This window comes from Oryctolagus cuniculus, chromosome 16 (genome assembly GCF_964237555.1).
Source record: "Oryctolagus cuniculus chromosome 16, mOryCun1.1, whole genome shotgun sequence".
Classification (NCBI taxonomy): Eukaryota; Metazoa; Chordata; class Mammalia; order Lagomorpha; family Leporidae; genus Oryctolagus; species Oryctolagus cuniculus.
In genome coordinates this window covers 33,074,203-33,090,556 of record NC_091447.1, presented here as the reverse complement: position 1 = coordinate 33,090,556, position 16,354 = coordinate 33,074,203, and the positions used below count along the sequence as shown (strand labels likewise).

Sequence of the window (16,354 nt, the reverse complement as noted above, 5' to 3'; positions counted from 1 at the left end):
AATTTTGAAAATATCACCTTAAATCATTTTGTAATTTATTTCGGGTGCATGTGAATAACTTACACTGCATTACTGGTACCTGTAAGCCCTTATCATATTTCAGATTTTTCCATGTGCTAGAGTTGTGCAGTTTTGTGAATCTATTATTCTGTCTGGATTCAGAATCACATTTCACTCCTCACTGTAGCTTTAAAAGATGGTGGTGCTAATACTGCTCTTCTTTTGCCTTCTTGAAATGTATCTTTTCTGTGCTATTCCTTCTTTCAAAATATTTAAAAACAATTTTATTAATTGCTTTAAATATTTATTTTTTATTTACTTGAAAGGCAGAGTTACAGACAGAGGAGGAGAGATATACACACATGGAGAGAGAGGGAGAGAGGGAGGGGAAGAAAGAGAGAGAGAGAGAGTCTTCCATCTGCTGTTTCATTCCCCAAATGGCCACCAACAGCAGGGCCTGGGCCAGGTCAAAGCCAGGAGCTTCTTTCAGGTCTTCCACATGGGTGCAGGAGCCCAAGCACTTGGACCATCTTCCACTGATTTCCCAGGCACATTAGCAGGGAGCTGGATTGGCAGACAAGTCTCAAACTGGTTGGCATTGCAGATAGAGGCCTAACCTGCTACACCACAACACTGGCCCCAATTTTATTAAGTAAAATTTCAATTATTTTATAATATTGTAATATATTTATAATATTGTAACCTACATATATAACTTTACAGTACTTATTTTTATGATAATTTTTCTTATGAAAGAACGTGAGAAGTTTAGATTCACTTAAATCTTACAGGCTTCTTAGTAAACTTTTGTGGTTTTATTTACAAGCTTTCTGAACCTAATGATTTAAGTATTTTGGGGCTGGCACTGTGGTGCAGCGGGTTAACACCCTGGCCTGAAGCACCAGCATCCCATGTGGGTGCTGGTTCTAGTCCTGGCTGCTCCTCTTCCGACCAAGCTCTCTGCTATGGCCTGGGAAAGCAGTAAGAAGATGGCCCAAGTCCCTGGGCCCCTGCACCTGTGTGGGAGACTGGGAAGAAGCTCCTGGTTCCTGGCTTTGGGTTGGTGCAGCTCTGGCCATTGCGGCCAGTTGGGGAGTGAACCACTGGATGGAGGACCTCTCTCTCTCTGCCTCTCCTCTCTCTGTGTAACTCTTTCAAATGAATAATAATAATCTTTAAAAAAATAAAGTACTTTAAGTTTTCATTACCTTTGCAAATTGGATCCTTTTAAAATTATTTTTATATTTGAAGATTAACTTTGTAAACTCTTATTAATTTAAATAACTAGTTATGACTCTTATATTTTACAAATATGTAATCATAAACCTCCAAATAAGGATCATTTATTCTCAATTTTACAATAGCTATCTCCCTAGCTTTTACTTCATGTATTATTTTATTAGCCAGAACTTCAAGGTCAGTGATAAATAATCTCTAAAATGGGCAGGGAGTTATTTTACTGTTTCTAGCAAAAGAATGTATTTACATAAGACAGGACACTGGCCATTAGTTTGCTATGAACAGAGCAGGAGGCATCATGGACGTGCTACTAAAGACTGAAAAAGGGATCCGAGCAGAGAAATGGCAAGACATGTCAATGGGCCACCTCCAGGTGTTGTCCTATGGAAAGATTGAAGCTGACCAAGAGAAAATACAGGGGACAAATTAGCACTTCTGCAATAATTGCTGTGAGAGACGGTGGTGATCTGGACCAGGATGGTGGTGAGACATTGTCAGATTCTAGATATGCCTTGAAGCTGGAAGCAAAGGCTACTTCTGTGTTGGATGCAGAATCAGAGGGAGAAGGATAATGCTACTTCTTGACTTGAGCAATTGGGAAAGAGACACGTTTCCACTTACTGAGATGGGGAGGGGACAGAATAGGTTTTAGGGAGAGAAGAGTTTGGTTTTGGACATTTTATGATTGAAATGTTTGTTAGACATCAAATGGCGATAGAAAAACAGATTAACATTCAGGGGGGAGCTGTGGCATGAGAAAAAATAATTGTGTCTTCAATGGTAGGTGAAATTGAAAGTCATGACACTTGGCCAGCGCCACAGCTCACTAGGCTAATCCTCCGCCTGCAGCGCTGGCACCCCGGGTTCTAGTCCTGGTTGGGGTGCAGAATTCTGTCCCAGTTGCTCCTCTTCCAGTCCAGCTCTCTGCTGTGGCCCAGGAGTGCAGTAGAGGATGGCCCAAGTGCTTGGGTCCTGCACATATGTGGGAAACCAGGAGGAAGCACCTGGCTCCTGGCTTCGAATCGGCGCTGCGCGCAGGCCGCAACAGCCATTAAGGGGGTGAACCAATAGAAGGAAGACCTTTCTCTCTGTCTCTCTCTATTTAACTCTGCCTGTCAAAGAAAAAGAAAAAAAAAAGTCATGACACTGGATAGGATCACCGGTCCAGTGAGCGCAGAGAAGAGAGGAAGGAGGCAGAAGCCTGAGCCCTGAGACCCCCGGACAGCAAGAGCACAGGGAAAGGAGAGAGACCCTGCAAAGAAATCCCAGGCTCCCATGTGGCAGCAATGGGTGTGGGTAGACAAAGGGCTACAAGTCTCACACATACGTTTCCTGATTAATTTCATTAACTGAAACATCTGTGGTTACAAGCTGCTGTCTACTGAACTTGGCTGTCTGTGGATGGGAAACAGTCTCTCCCGATTATCATTCAGCAGTGGCAGCTGAGAAAATATGATTGGAAGCTCTGACGCAAGAAAGAGGCGCTGTAGACTGCGCTGCTTCTCAAGGACCTCCCACCACCTCTTCCAAGTAAGCATTCTGCAAACATCTGATCCGAACCCAAACGCACCTCAAATGTCATCCTGCTTACGCAAACAAAGTACCTTCTAAACATAGAATACTCCAGAATCTATGAAGGATGCACAAGACACAGATGGAAAAGAAGGTGATTCTGTTCATAGTTTTTTTTGCATCTTATTTCAGGGCAACAAAGCAGATTATCCCAATTAGGCAAGGCAGATTCACTGACTTGCCTTATTCTACTCCAGTGGTTTTTCTGGAGAGCTTGATGCCTAGGCTCCACCCATGGAAATTATCACCTAATTGTTCTAAAAGTATAACTGTGCCATGGGAGTTGAGAAATTACTTATATCTTAATTTGTTTACCAATGGCCCAGAGATATTGATAAAACGCAGATTCTGATTCAGTAGGTCTTTCTGGGAGAGGGGACTGAGACTAAGCATTGCTACTGAATTCCCAAGCAAGGACGGTCTGTCCCAAGGACCACATTTTGAGTAACCAGGATCTACACCCCTTAATTTTCTCTGCAAAAGTCATTTGACATTGTCATCTATGATGATGATAAAATTCATTCAACTCAACTATTAAAGGCTAATTCCTCGGTCATTTCATTTAGCAAATATTTATTTTTTTAAAGATTTATTTTATTTATTTGAAAGACAGAGTTACAGAGAGAGGTAGAGACAGAGAGAGGGGTCTTCCATCTGATGGTTCACTCCCCAGATGGCTGCAATGGCTGGAGCTGTGCCAATCCAAAGCCAGGAGCTTCTTCTAGGTCTTCCACATGGGTGCAGGGGCCCAAGGACTTGGGCCAGCTTCTACTGCTTGTCCCAGGCCTTAGCAGAGAGCTGGATTGTAAGTGGAGCAACCGGGACTGGAACCAGCACCCATATGGGATGCCAGTGCTTCAGGCCAGGGCATTTACCCGCTGCACCACAGTGCCAGCCCCAGCAAATATTTATTAATCACTTACTAAGCAGGGCTCAGCATTAGGGACTTCAAGAGATACAGAAATTAAAATAAGTTATGGTATGACTAGGGTGAGGAAGGGTAAATAGGCTTCCATTCAAGCTTCTTCTCAGATTAACAGTTAACATGTGTCATCTTTGGCCTAAGAAATCAAGACCCAAAATGACCCTGGAAACTCGGCATCAGAATCCCCCGAATCATTCAATGCATTACCAAGCACCATTGTCTTCTTCTAGTGCATTCTTCTAACCCATGTGAAATGTGCACTGAAGACTCAAAGTTGCCTACCTAAACTGCTTAAACCTTCGTTAACAGCCACCCTACTATTAGATATGAAACCTAGGAAAGTAACAAAATTGCAATGTACTGTGACACTATCAACAGTACCCAAAAACACTTCCAGATTTTTAAGGAAAGATTCTCTAACATTCATCAAGTCCACAGTGTTTCCCGTAACTGGGCACTTAATACCACACTCAACTGGTCCCTCTGAAATAGTAGAAATTCTGACTATGAGTGTGAATTTCTCATGGTTTCCTTTGTGACATCAAGCAGACCTGGTTTGCATGGCTGAACCCTGAGAATGTCTGGCCCAGCTTTGCCCATTTCTAAAGCCAAGGGGCGCCATAATGGAACATGCACAACAAACTGGTCTCCCACTCATCTCCTTTCCCAGAGCAGGTCCTAGGGGAAACAGAAGGTTGCTGCCCTAAAGATAATGCAGTAGTCCCCTTTATCCGAGTTTCCCTTCTCACACATTCAGTTACTGGTGGTTCAACTGTGGTCTGAAAATATTAAGTGGAAAATTCCAGAAATAAGTATTTTAAATTGTGTGCTATTCTGAAAATTACCTAAATATTTGATCTTATGACAGTTGATCTTACAACCAAGATAGCTACAAAGTGACTGAAAGGCAGGTAGCATGGATGGTGTAAATACACTAGACAAAGGAATTACCCCTTTCCAGGTGAGATGGAGCAGAACAACATGTCATCCTGAAACTCAGAATGGTTTCCTGGGACTCTGTGGAGACGGTCAGTAGTCTAACTCTACGTCACAGGGGCGACACAGAGTTTCACCTTATTTTTCTTATCATGGAAGTATTATATCATCTTGCATCATCACAGAAAGCAGGGTGAATATAGTACAATAAGATATTTGAGAAAGAGAGAGAGTGCACATTCACGTAACTTATTTCTTAGTGTGCCTAATTTATAAACTTTATCACAGATATGTACGCATAGGTAAAAAACATGGTATCTATAAGGTTTGGTAGTATCTTCAGTTTGAGGCATCTGCTTAGAGAATGTATCCCCTGTGGACAAGTGGGGACCACTGTGTTTGGCTAACTGGGGCCAGGCCTGGGCGGCTGCATGTCAACACATTCCCTAAGAAGTATGCTCAGCCAAAAATTGTTAGGAGTCCCTGTGTCCTAAAGAGTTTGGCCGGCCGGCCTTTATCCTCAGTTCCCAGGAGATAGCCTATGAATCTACAGCATTTCTCAGGTGAAAACAGTGCCTTTTTCATGGTGGGGCCCTGATAGTTTGTGCTCATGATACAGATTCCTCAGAATGGGTGCAGGCCATGCCAGAGACCCACTATGTGATTGGAGGGTTGGGCTTTTTGAGTCCCATGGTATCAGCCTGACCTCTGGGAAGGGAAGTGGAGCTGAAGATTTGAACTGTATGGCCAATAATTCAACCAATTTGCCTACATATGAGACCTGGATAAAACCACTGAACGTCAAAACTCCCTGGTTGATGACGCTCTGTGCACTGCTGTGATGTACAACCTGGGTAGGACACTTCCTCATCCCACAGGGAGAGGAGAACAGGAGTTTGCACTCTGGGTAGTCCCAGATCTTGCTGGGTGCATCTCTTCCTTTGGCTGCTTTAGATTGTATCCTTTTGCTACAATAAAACTATATCTTTGGAATACCATTTTCCTGTGTTTTGGAAATCATTCTAGTGAATTGGGAAACCTAAGGAGGTAATGAGAACTCCTGAATTTGTAGCCAGCTTGTTAGAAATGTAGCATTGGGGAACCCTGAGCTTGTGCACCATTGTTCAGCCTTGAGGTTAACTTGTGAGGTCTGTCCCAAGCCCAGGTATCAGAACTCACTACTGGAGTCTTCTGTTTCTGGAGCAGCACTGCACTCAAAGGCTAAGCCCAACTGACCGTAATTATGTCAACTGCCCCCTCCCAAAACAATCTGTCCATCTACATCTCCCATCCCTGGCTGAGCACTTGTTCCAAATATGTGAACCTCTTAAAATACGACATTGTCTTGTCCCTTAAGCTTTGCTCATCAAGTATCATCAATGCAGAAGGTCCATGTGGCTTTAAGAGCCCACCAGTAAAATGTTGCTGGATATAAATCTTGACCAAGGCCAGTCTTGCCATGGCTCTCTGGTCACTGCGATTTGTACTGTGGTTGTAAGCACCCAGCAGGCAGCTTCACCTTACTCCATTCTCAGCTTTCTTCCCTTTTGCACCAAAACATGTTAGCAAGTCCCAATTTCCTCTACAATAAAGCCATCACTCAAGATGTGATATCCTGAGGCCCTGCCATTTTCAGATCCCCGACACACCTTGTCTGCTTGTCTGGAAAAAAAATGCCCTGAGCTCTGGAGAGGTTAAGATTAACAGGATTCTCCAGGTGACCTTGCGTCCTGCAGGAGGGAGAAGCAGCGAGTCTCAGCCCTCTTTCACTGTTCTCCTGGATCACATTGCCACTCAGAAACAGCAACACAACCCGAGATCTAAAAATACCTAACGTCCAATGGTCCAGGATGGTGATATTGATTTTTTGAGTTAAAAATACAAAACAAACTATCAGTTTCCACTTACAAGATTCTGTTTCTAAAGCTTCAAAATCCTCTTTGACATGGACTTTGCTGGGCCATTTACGCGAGCCTCCTCTAAGCAGAATATAAAATTCTCCCAGATTCCTTGGTGGAGCTCAGCCCCATTCCTTTCTGTGCACCACACAAGCCTCCCTGGCCTTGCTCCCAGCTCAGACTTTCCTCTTCTGGGTAATCCGTTACTCGCCAGCCCCATAAGAAGCAGGTGCTGTGGCCAGATTTGCAATGGACATCACTGCTCACAGGCCGAAGCTGACAGCCGGAGATGGGTGTTACCAGAGAAGCAAGGGTTCTTGTCTTCATGCAAGAAAGAATTCAAGCGTGAGACATAGAGTAATGGAAAGCAAAATAGCGAGGTTTATTAGGATAGGGACATCTGTAAGAACGGATGGGCACCTCTCCAGACAGAACCTGAGAGAGAGGGCCCAGTGGCTCAGACTGGGGGAAAGCGAGGATACATGGTTGAGTGGAGAGGATACACCTGGGCAGGCCAGGCAGGCGGGCAACTCAGCAGAGAGGGAGAGGGCTGAGCGCACAGTCCGGTTGAGGCCGGGGGTTTTTAAGGGGATGGGTCTTGCCTCTCCACCTCTTCTCCTCCTGGAACAAAGGACTTTTTGGATGTAAATACGAAAAATTCCTATCTGAGTTTTCCCCCCTGAGTTATCAGACAGGGGAAGCCTGGCTGGCGTCGCCCCACCTTAGAGGAAGGATGGTTATTGGGTAGAAGGGGCAGGACATTTGAAGTGCAGATACTGGGCTGCTCCTGGAAAAGTATCGGGATGACTTCAAGATGCAGATGCTGGACCTAAATGACAACTCCTTGGGCCTTTGTCACACACACATAAGCTCATTTCTGACTTCCTACCTAACAATGGCCATAGTCCAATTTACTGGCTGGTCAGTGATCAAAAAGAGTTCCTTTGCTAAAGACTATAAAAGACACTGAGTAGTGAATACTAGTTTTCTGAAGTCATCCAAAATGTAAGTTATGACTGAAGGTCATTGAAGGGCAAGGACTAGCAATGGGACATAGTCCAGAAGAAGAGAGAGCCCTGACTACTTGTAAGTTTTCATGAGAATATATCTGTTGCATAATTTCCTAAACCACTCCTTCTCTATCCTTCCCACCTTTTTGAGCATTTAAACTAGTGTGAGTAGGTTTCTCTTCTTTGCAGATGATCCCATGATCCAATGGGGAGTGAGACGTAACTTCTTTTCTAGGATACCTTGATTCATCTACAGACAAAACGAAGCTGGAGCATCTCTCATTAATTTGATACATTCACTGAAAATCCAACATTCACCCAATTTAGTAGAGCTCACGCATTTTAAGTAGGGAGAAACATGTTTCTTATTTCTTATCTGTATTCCCAAGGACTTAATTTAGCTTGAGCCAAAAGTGCATTTTACATAGCTATCTGGGACTCCATTACAATTCACAGTCCTGGGGTCAGAATCATAATTCCAACATCTGTTGTCTATATAGCAAAATGTACAAGGATGAGCAAAGTGAGTGTTTAAAATTTTTCTTGCATATTTTTTATTTCTACTTATTTGATAAGGGGTCAGTTTGATAATGTAATGGTAATGAGCTGTCATAAAAAAAGTATCTGGGGGTGGGTGTTCGGCACAGCAGTTAAGTTGTTGCATGGGGCACCTGCATCTCATACAGCAGTCCTGGCTAATCAGCCTCTGGTTCGTCTTCTGGCTAATGTACACGCTGGGAGGAAGGAGGTAAAGACACAGTACTTGGGTTCTTACAACTCTTACAGGAGACCTGGATGGAGTTCTGGGTTCCTAGATGTTGCAGGCATTTGGGAAGTGAACCAGCAGATGGAAGATTTCTCCCTCTCTGTCCCTCTTTCTTTCTTTTTTATTTTTTGACAGGCAGAGTGGACAGTGAGAGAGAGAGAGAGAAAGGTCTCCCTTTGCCATTGGTTCACCCTCCAATGGCCGCCGTGGCCAGCGCACCGCGCTGATCCGAAGGCAGGATCCAGGTGCTTCTCCTGGTCTTCCATGGGGTGCAGGACCCAAGCACTTGGGCCATCCTCCACTGCACTCCCAGGCCACAGCAGAGAGCTGGCCTGGAAGAGGGGCAACCGGGACAGAATCAGGCACCAGCACCTGGTATGCCGGCGCCGCAGGCGGAGGATTAGCCTATTGAGCCACGGTGCCGGCCTTTCCCTCTTTCTCTTTGTCTATCTTTCAAATAAAATTGTGAGAAGTCAGATGGGTTAATAGGTAGACAGGGCAAATTGAGGGTGGAAAATGTTCCCCCCAAAAGTTTTCCTTAGCAAGGTCAGAAGTGCCTGCCTGCCCACTCCTTGGGAGCTTCCAATCTTATCATAAGACTAGCAAGAGAGTGGTGACTCCACCCCTCCGAGCGCCCAGTTTATTGTCAAACAAAATAGGGATCCCACCTTTGTGATGGCTCTTTCGTTTTATCTTGAGCAAGCCAGACAGGGTAAAAGGTCACAAATCAGGTCTTAAGATGGGTTTTGTCCCCACCTTGTAACTGAATGTCAATTTGATTGCCAAGTTTTTTTTTTTCTCCCAAAATTGTAGTTAAAAATCCCAATGCATGGGCCCCTTCAGGTTTTTCCTCACTTGGAAGTCCCTCTCCACACCACCCTGGCTGGAGGTCTCTGACTTTAATAAATCTCACTTTTAAAACTCTCTGCTTGTCTGCTTGGAAATTCTTCTTCCATGGGAGACAAAGACCGAGGTAATATTTCTCTGCCACCGTTTTGCCCATCACAAAATGAAAAACAAAAGCAATGTCTAGTTCAGAGGTCAGATACAAATGGAGGAGTATGTTCAGAAAAGAACTATTCAAATTGTAGGCAGGCGGACAGGATGACTTTGATTAGATTTGTGAGCTGAAGGCCACACCTTCAGCACACCCTTGTGTAATCTCATCCCCTACCTGACCCCACCTGTATGCCCACCTGCCCATCAGGCTACATAACCACTCCCCTTTGGTTGTGGATAAAAGGCCTGGAGCAGGTGGGCCCGGCCCTTATTTTCCCTCGCTGCCTTTAATCCCTTGTTGCCCCTGGCCTTCAGGCCACATGGTCTTTGGTTCCCCTGTGCTCTCTGCCTTCACTTCACTACCCATGCTAAGCTGCTTGTAGCTGCTCATAACCAAAAGTGGGCTGCACGTGGCGCCTGGCCTGCTCTGCTTGGTGTGGCCCCAACTTAATTTCTGGGCTTGCCTTTCTCCCTTAGATAGAGCCCTCATTCTCCTATGCATTCTTCTCACTAAATAAAAAGTTTTTTTTTTTTTTTTAAAAAAAAAAACTTACCATGCTGCCTGGTCTATTTGAGCCAGTATTCAGAATTCTTCTCTGAATTAATGGCAAGAGCCCATAACCTTATCGATATGGAAAATATTAATAAGCAGATCGGTTTCAAAATGGTGCCCCAAAGGACTCTCATTTCACTTGTAACTAGACACTGAGCCGTTGTCCCCCTGGGGGCTAGTCCAGGGGTGCCTCAGGACTGCATTGTATGTGTCACACTGCTAAAGGCAAGCATGGCAGGTACCAGTGGAGACCTTGGCCTCTGGGTGAACAGCATCTGGAATCAGCACCAAGCCACAACTTCAGCCAGGAAAGGTGTAAAAACCCAAGAGTGCTGACTAAAGATAGAGTCTGCTCACATGGGCCCTAAACATTCACTTCATCTCAGCTTTCACTGTATAAAGCAAAGTCCACTTTAAATGACAAACAGGCCCAAGTGACTTTCTGTTCTGTTCTCCCTGACTCAGAAAGCCAGAGTCTCCCCCCGTAAAGAAACTGGGCATCAACTCTCCTCTGTGGGGTGAGGCACTTTGAAGAAACTACAGTGGGCTCATCTGCCAAATTCCGCTACCTGGGTCTCCACACTGTCTTTACAAGCCTGGAGAAACAGCACGACCAGAACAAGGCTACTGAGAAAGCCAAGCTAAGGCAGAGGATGTTGAGGTAACTCTTCTTGCATTTGAAAGGAACAGTGGATAAAAGACAACAGTGTACAGAGAACCTGAATAAAATCATACCAGCTGAGTAGACTCTGTCCAAGGTCTTACAATCAAAGAACAGACTTTATTTTCTGAAATGCACAAACCACTTAGAAAACCTGATCCTACCAAGACCACAAAGAAAACTTCAATAGATGTGAGATGCAGTAAGAGTATGTATAACACATTTGGATCACAAAGCAACGACAACAGATATTAATACTAAAAGTTTGAAGCTTAGAAACACCATAACCATTTTAAAACTGAAATCAAATGGCTTTTTGGTTAAAGTGGAATTTTAAATTGCAAGTATAGACTTTTTTAGTAATTAATGATGAGAATGCCACAAAAAGAATGCAAACAGACCTTTACACAGAAAGAGTATGCACAGCGTGAAAGATTACACTAGCCAGCACTCACTGGTTCGGCCATACTGACCCTTAAAACACAGAAACAATCTCGTGTGGATTGGAAAACAGCACCTTTGTGAGCCTCTTCCCTAGGAGCACCACTGTCCCAGGATGCAGCAGCTAAAGAGTTAACGCAGGCACAGCAAGGACTAAAGGGCACTGTCCACTCAGGAAATGCAAATGCAGTCACTGTTAATTAAATATGATATCATTTAACTACTTTCGTTATTGAACAAGAACATGTAAATAAAGGAAATGAGAATTAAATCCTTAAGTTTCTTAAAATTAGGAAAAACATAGCAAAGTAAACCAGACAGCAGGAAGAATATGTGAACAGGAAACTAAAAATGTAGGCTTCCTTCCACCGGCCCCTCCTGTACCAGTTTCCTTTCCTACCGTGGTTCCCTGGAGGCTGGTCTGATGGAGGATGGGGGCATTCATGGACTCTCCCACCTGCTCTTTTCCTGTTGCATTTGGTGAATGATGAGCTTGAGAAAAGATCAGCAGGCATGAGGAGTGTGAGGTCAGAGTGCTGCCTCCATTGTCCCCTCAGCCTGGGCTGCTCCTTGCCACAAGGTCTCGGCCTCTCCCAAGTGGCCCTGTCCACTGGGCTCTGGATTTAGGAGTGTCCCTCGTCCCAGGATACCGACCCTGTGGTTCCTATGCACCGCCCATGCCCCTGTAAACAGTCCATCTATTAAACACTCCTCAAATTGCCCCCCTTGAATTTGTCATTTATGCACGGAATCCTGACGGATGCACAAGCAGGAACCACCACCACACCAAGCCAAAAATGAAGAAGATACATGGGTGGAGGAGGGTAAAACTGAATTTAAAAAAATAGCCATTTTTTGACAAGTACACACACACACACCCCTCTAGCTGGTATAGTTTCCCATATGTATTATTCAGGAGATTTATTTGACATATGTCTTAACCTGGTTTGTGTCATTATAAAAAAAAAAAAAATACCTGAAGCTGGGAACCTAATCAAGAGAAGTTTGTTTGACTCCCAATAGTATAATCAAATCATCACCACCCCCACCCCCACCCCCGGCCCCTGGCTGTGGCAGGAAGTGGCAGAGAGGCAGAAAGGAACCCAGCTGCTCACAGAAGGGAGAAGGAGGTCCCAGAGAGAGATCAGAGGCCAGGGCCAGGGCAGGGGTCAGACTTGCCTTTTCTAAAACAACCACAATCACAGGAACTAGCCCAAGCCTGCAGGATCTGACCCGCTCTGGGGAGTTAGGGTTAAGTAGCCTGAGGGTACAGCCCCCTTTTCCTAAGCACTTTCCACCAGCCCCACCTTTTAAAGGCTCTGCTGCCTTGACGCTGCCACACTGGGGAGTGACCCACCAGCACAGGAGCCCTGGGGAACACGCCATGTCTAAACCAGTAAACATAATGGTCCCATACGTTATCTCCTGCATACGGGGTTTGCTTACAAGACTAATGACCCCAGGCTTTTAAATGGTTTTCTTTCATTCTTTCATGAAAGTGGCAGTTCCAATCTTCTTTATATCATTAATCTTGTTTCCTTGCTTTACTTTCTCTGATTTCACATATACATGTACATACATATATAAAAAGCAAAATATATGTTTGAAAGACTAAGAGAACTAGAACAATTATAAATATATATGAAAGACTAGAGAAATGAGATACATTGCATATATGTGTGCATATATATGTATGTACACACTTCCAAGCACACACATAAAACAATTCTGATGAACTTCTTAGATTTTCTTTAAAAATGCACTCATTTGATGTTTACAACATATAAAAATTTTATACCTTTTGTTTTTTTCATTGTATGCATATTCCCACTCCAATTTCCTAACATAATTTCATCCTAATGCTATCAATATTGGTGATAGCAAACCTTTTTTTTTTTTTGACAGGCAGAGTGGACAGTGAAAGAGAGAGAGAGACAGAGAGAAAGGTCTTCCTTTTTGCCATTGGTTCACCCTCCAATGGCCGCCGCGGCCAGTGCGCTGCAACCGGCATACCACATTGATCCGATGGCAGGAGCCAGGTGCTTCCTCCTGGTCTCCCATGGGGTGCAGGGCCCAAGCACTTGGGCCATCCTCCACTGCACTCCCTGGCCACAGCAGAGAGCTGGCCTGGAAGAGGGGCAACCGGGACAGAATCTGGCACCCCGACCGGGACTAGAACCCGGTGTGCTGGCGCCGCAAGGCAGAGGATTAGCCTAGTGAGCCGTGGCGCCGGCCCGCAAACCTTTCTTTAATTACATATTTTTCTGTGATAAATATTTATATATATACAGATTTAAATTTAATTTAAAAATTTTACAACCAACAGCTCCGTTAAACATTTTTTTCTGGGTTGAGTAATCAATTATTGTTAAAATTATCAATAGTACATAATTGATTTGAACAAAATATACACATCATTTATAATAGATGGTATCATCAAAAATAATTTTTAATGATTTTTAAGTCAAAAAATTTAATTAATTAGGTCCTGCTTCAGTTTCATGAAAGTGAAGAACTGGAAAACCTCTAACTCAGAACCAAGTCTGTTAGCCAGTCAGAGTGACTGGCTCTCAGGGCAGTATACAAAAAGAGGCTCATGATGTTTTCTCGGGTGATCAGTATTTACACCTGCTACTCTCTCAATGACAGCTACATGGATTAACTCATCGGAAAGTAAGAAAATTGAGAAAGTTATTTTAATTTCTCATTTACCAATACAGAATTTTGATAATGTGATTTTATATTAGCTCATGCTTTAAGCGCATTTTTTATAATCTTAGAGCTACAGTTTTAATCATTTTACTTATGTAAAATATCTACCATACTTTAATAACATAAATAATGAAGCCAGTACATTTTGTCAAACCAATTAATTAATCAGATTTCTGTCAGAGAAAAGTCTGACCTCAATTTTAAATCCAAATAAATGTGTGAATATATATTTCAAAGGATATTATAGATATGACTAAAAACAAAAGACGCAATTTTTAGGTTAGATTACTAAAATCATTCCAGCAAGATTTAAATGCTGGCAATCTAATGTATCTATCTATTTTAAAGTAGGTTATATAAACAAGATAATAAATCACTCTCATTACTTAATTTGTTTTAGTGCAATGTAATTTGCTGCTAAAATTACCACTTGCTTAAGAAGAGGGGAGCATGATAATAGCCCTGGAATTCTTTCTATAATTGTGTGATTTGATTTTGAGGGACAATTAAAAGTCTCATGTTTAGAAACCAAAAATAACTCCATGATTTTTGTTAGTCATAATTATCAAAATGTTCATACATCTAAAAAAGTCAAAAGAATATATTGCCAAGGATAATCAGCTTAGTACCTATCATATAATTTGTTTTTGTATTAATAGTTGTAAGGAAATATTAAATGTTTTATGAGATGAAAAATGAATGCAAAGAGCTTGCAATTTTATTTGATAAGCCAGGTGTTGACTACCTTAATTAATAACACATCCCTAATCTGAGAGAAAGGCATACTCATGTATTTTACGTAATAGCCTGGAAAATGCTGGTAGTTCCAGGAAATACTGTGATTGCATTTTCAGGAATTGTCTATATGGCTTTGTCTTTTTTCTGTCAATGACACAACCAAGGAATGAGCTGACAAGTGTGAAGAACTGCCACACTTAGACGTGGGAGGGAGGGGCTCACTCCAGTACTCAGTATGTCTCATGGCTGCTCTCCAGTGTCTCCCTTGGAGCTGCTTTCCTAGTAGACAGAGTGTGAGAGGTGAGGTCTTTAAAACAAAACCTGTCCTTAGCGCATATCCTGTACACCTTAAGAATCCACAGCACCACAAGCACGCAGGGCAAAGCAACCCCTTTCTAACCCCCTACTTCATTCTTAACAGAAATACATAGGCAGGAACAGAGGGGCGGCTCCAAGTCCTTATGAAATTTCAGTGCATTGTTTTTAAAAAGGCTTCCTCTTGTGTGAGGCCCTTGAAGTTTTCCACCCCGTGGGTGATGCACCAGGGTGAACTTGGAGGGAACTGAGAAGACCTCTCTTGTGAAGAGCTCTTACGAGCACAGGCTTATTCCAGATCAACTTCAGAAAAGAACAGACAGAGGTGCAGAGGTTGAGAATGGAATTCTACACAGCAGACATGCTGGAGGACATCTTTGAAATCCTTCCCCCCTACCCGGGTGGGATGAGCACTGTCCTGAGAGACTGAGTTCCTTAAGGACAAAGGCTGTCTTGCTATCCCTGCATCTCCAGTACCTGCCATGCGGTCTGGCAGAGAGCAGTCACAAACACACACGTGCTGAATTAGCTCGTGCGTTCATAGACGCGAAAGGTACCATTGCAGATTCGAGAGTGGAATAAGCCAGAGGCAGTGTGATTGATGTGGAACTGGGGCTTTCCATGGTGGCTTTAGCCTACCTGCCTGCCCCCTACACACACACACACACACACACACACACACACACACACGCTTCTCCTCAATTCCTCTTGGGCCCCCCACGGAAGCACAAAGGATGACCTGAGTCCCTCTCTGTAATCGGCTACTAGACCGTCCCAAGGCTTGCTTCTGAGAAAGGTTTCCTCTTCCCACCCCGTCCCAGTGTTTCTTTTCGTGAGCCGTTTCCCCAAGTGTTTTGAGGAGGCAACAGTTGTCACACCGGCTTCCCAGATACCCCGGCCCCTTGAAGCCTGAATGCCTGCCCAGGTCTCCCCACGCAGCCATGAGACACTGCAGGCAGCCTCTGCTTGAGCAAGGTCTCCAGGCAGGCGAGGAAGCTGCCGACCCCCAAGGGGAAACTTCAGGTACAGTGTGTTTCAAGTCTCTCAGCTCTGTCCACGCCTTTAGGAGAGGAACCTGAAGTTTAGAGCTGGGATTCTGTTTCTTACACTTCTTTCCCCAACACCGTCAGTGCAACATTTTAGGAGTGACGGTGTGGACTGTGTGTGCCAGGCAAGCCCGTGGCAGGACACCAGCACCTGGCCCTTCTCAGGGACTTGCTGCTGTGAATTACCCCACCCACGTCCTGGGACTCAAGCCTGGTATTTGGTTCCAGCTCCTTCTTGTCAGTGTTCAAGCATATCGCACCCTCTCCCACTTTCCTCTCACCCCATTCACTTCCCCTCTTCTCACATGCTGTGCAAAGACATCTCTAGGCCTGGCTTCCCTTCTCTGGTGGCAAGTCTGATCCAGTTGTATCCCGTATGCACACTCACAGAGGGAATGGTGAGGAGAATGGCGAGGCGGCTTCTGGCTAATTCCAGTCTGTTACAGACAGGAGAGAGATAAGTGCCCTCCTAAATATGACAGTGCTCTGCAGAGGAGGCCATGATCCCCGAGAGATCCCTGAGAAGCAAAAAATGTACCAGCC

General features: G+C 44.1%; 1 protein-coding gene across 8 annotated transcripts in view; it reads right to left on the bottom strand.

The window, feature by feature from the left end:
• Window positions 1–16,354, bottom strand: part of HECW1 (HECT, C2 and WW domain containing E3 ubiquitin protein ligase 1) — a 407,022-nt gene that overhangs the window by 292,885 nt on the left and 97,783 nt on the right. For 2 of the 8 annotated variants that reach the window (XM_070059774.1, XM_070059775.1), the window contains exon 1: window positions 11,401–11,856. The exons of 5 other annotated variants lie outside the window; for them this stretch is intronic. In XM_070059774.1, the coding sequence (XP_069915875.1) occupies window positions 11,401–11,445 (45 nt within the window). In that variant the 5' untranslated portion in view covers window positions 11,446–11,856. Of the gene's footprint in view, window positions 1–11,400; window positions 11,857–16,354 lie in introns of those variants that run through there. One more of the 8 variants, XM_070059776.1, reaches the window with a different exon arrangement.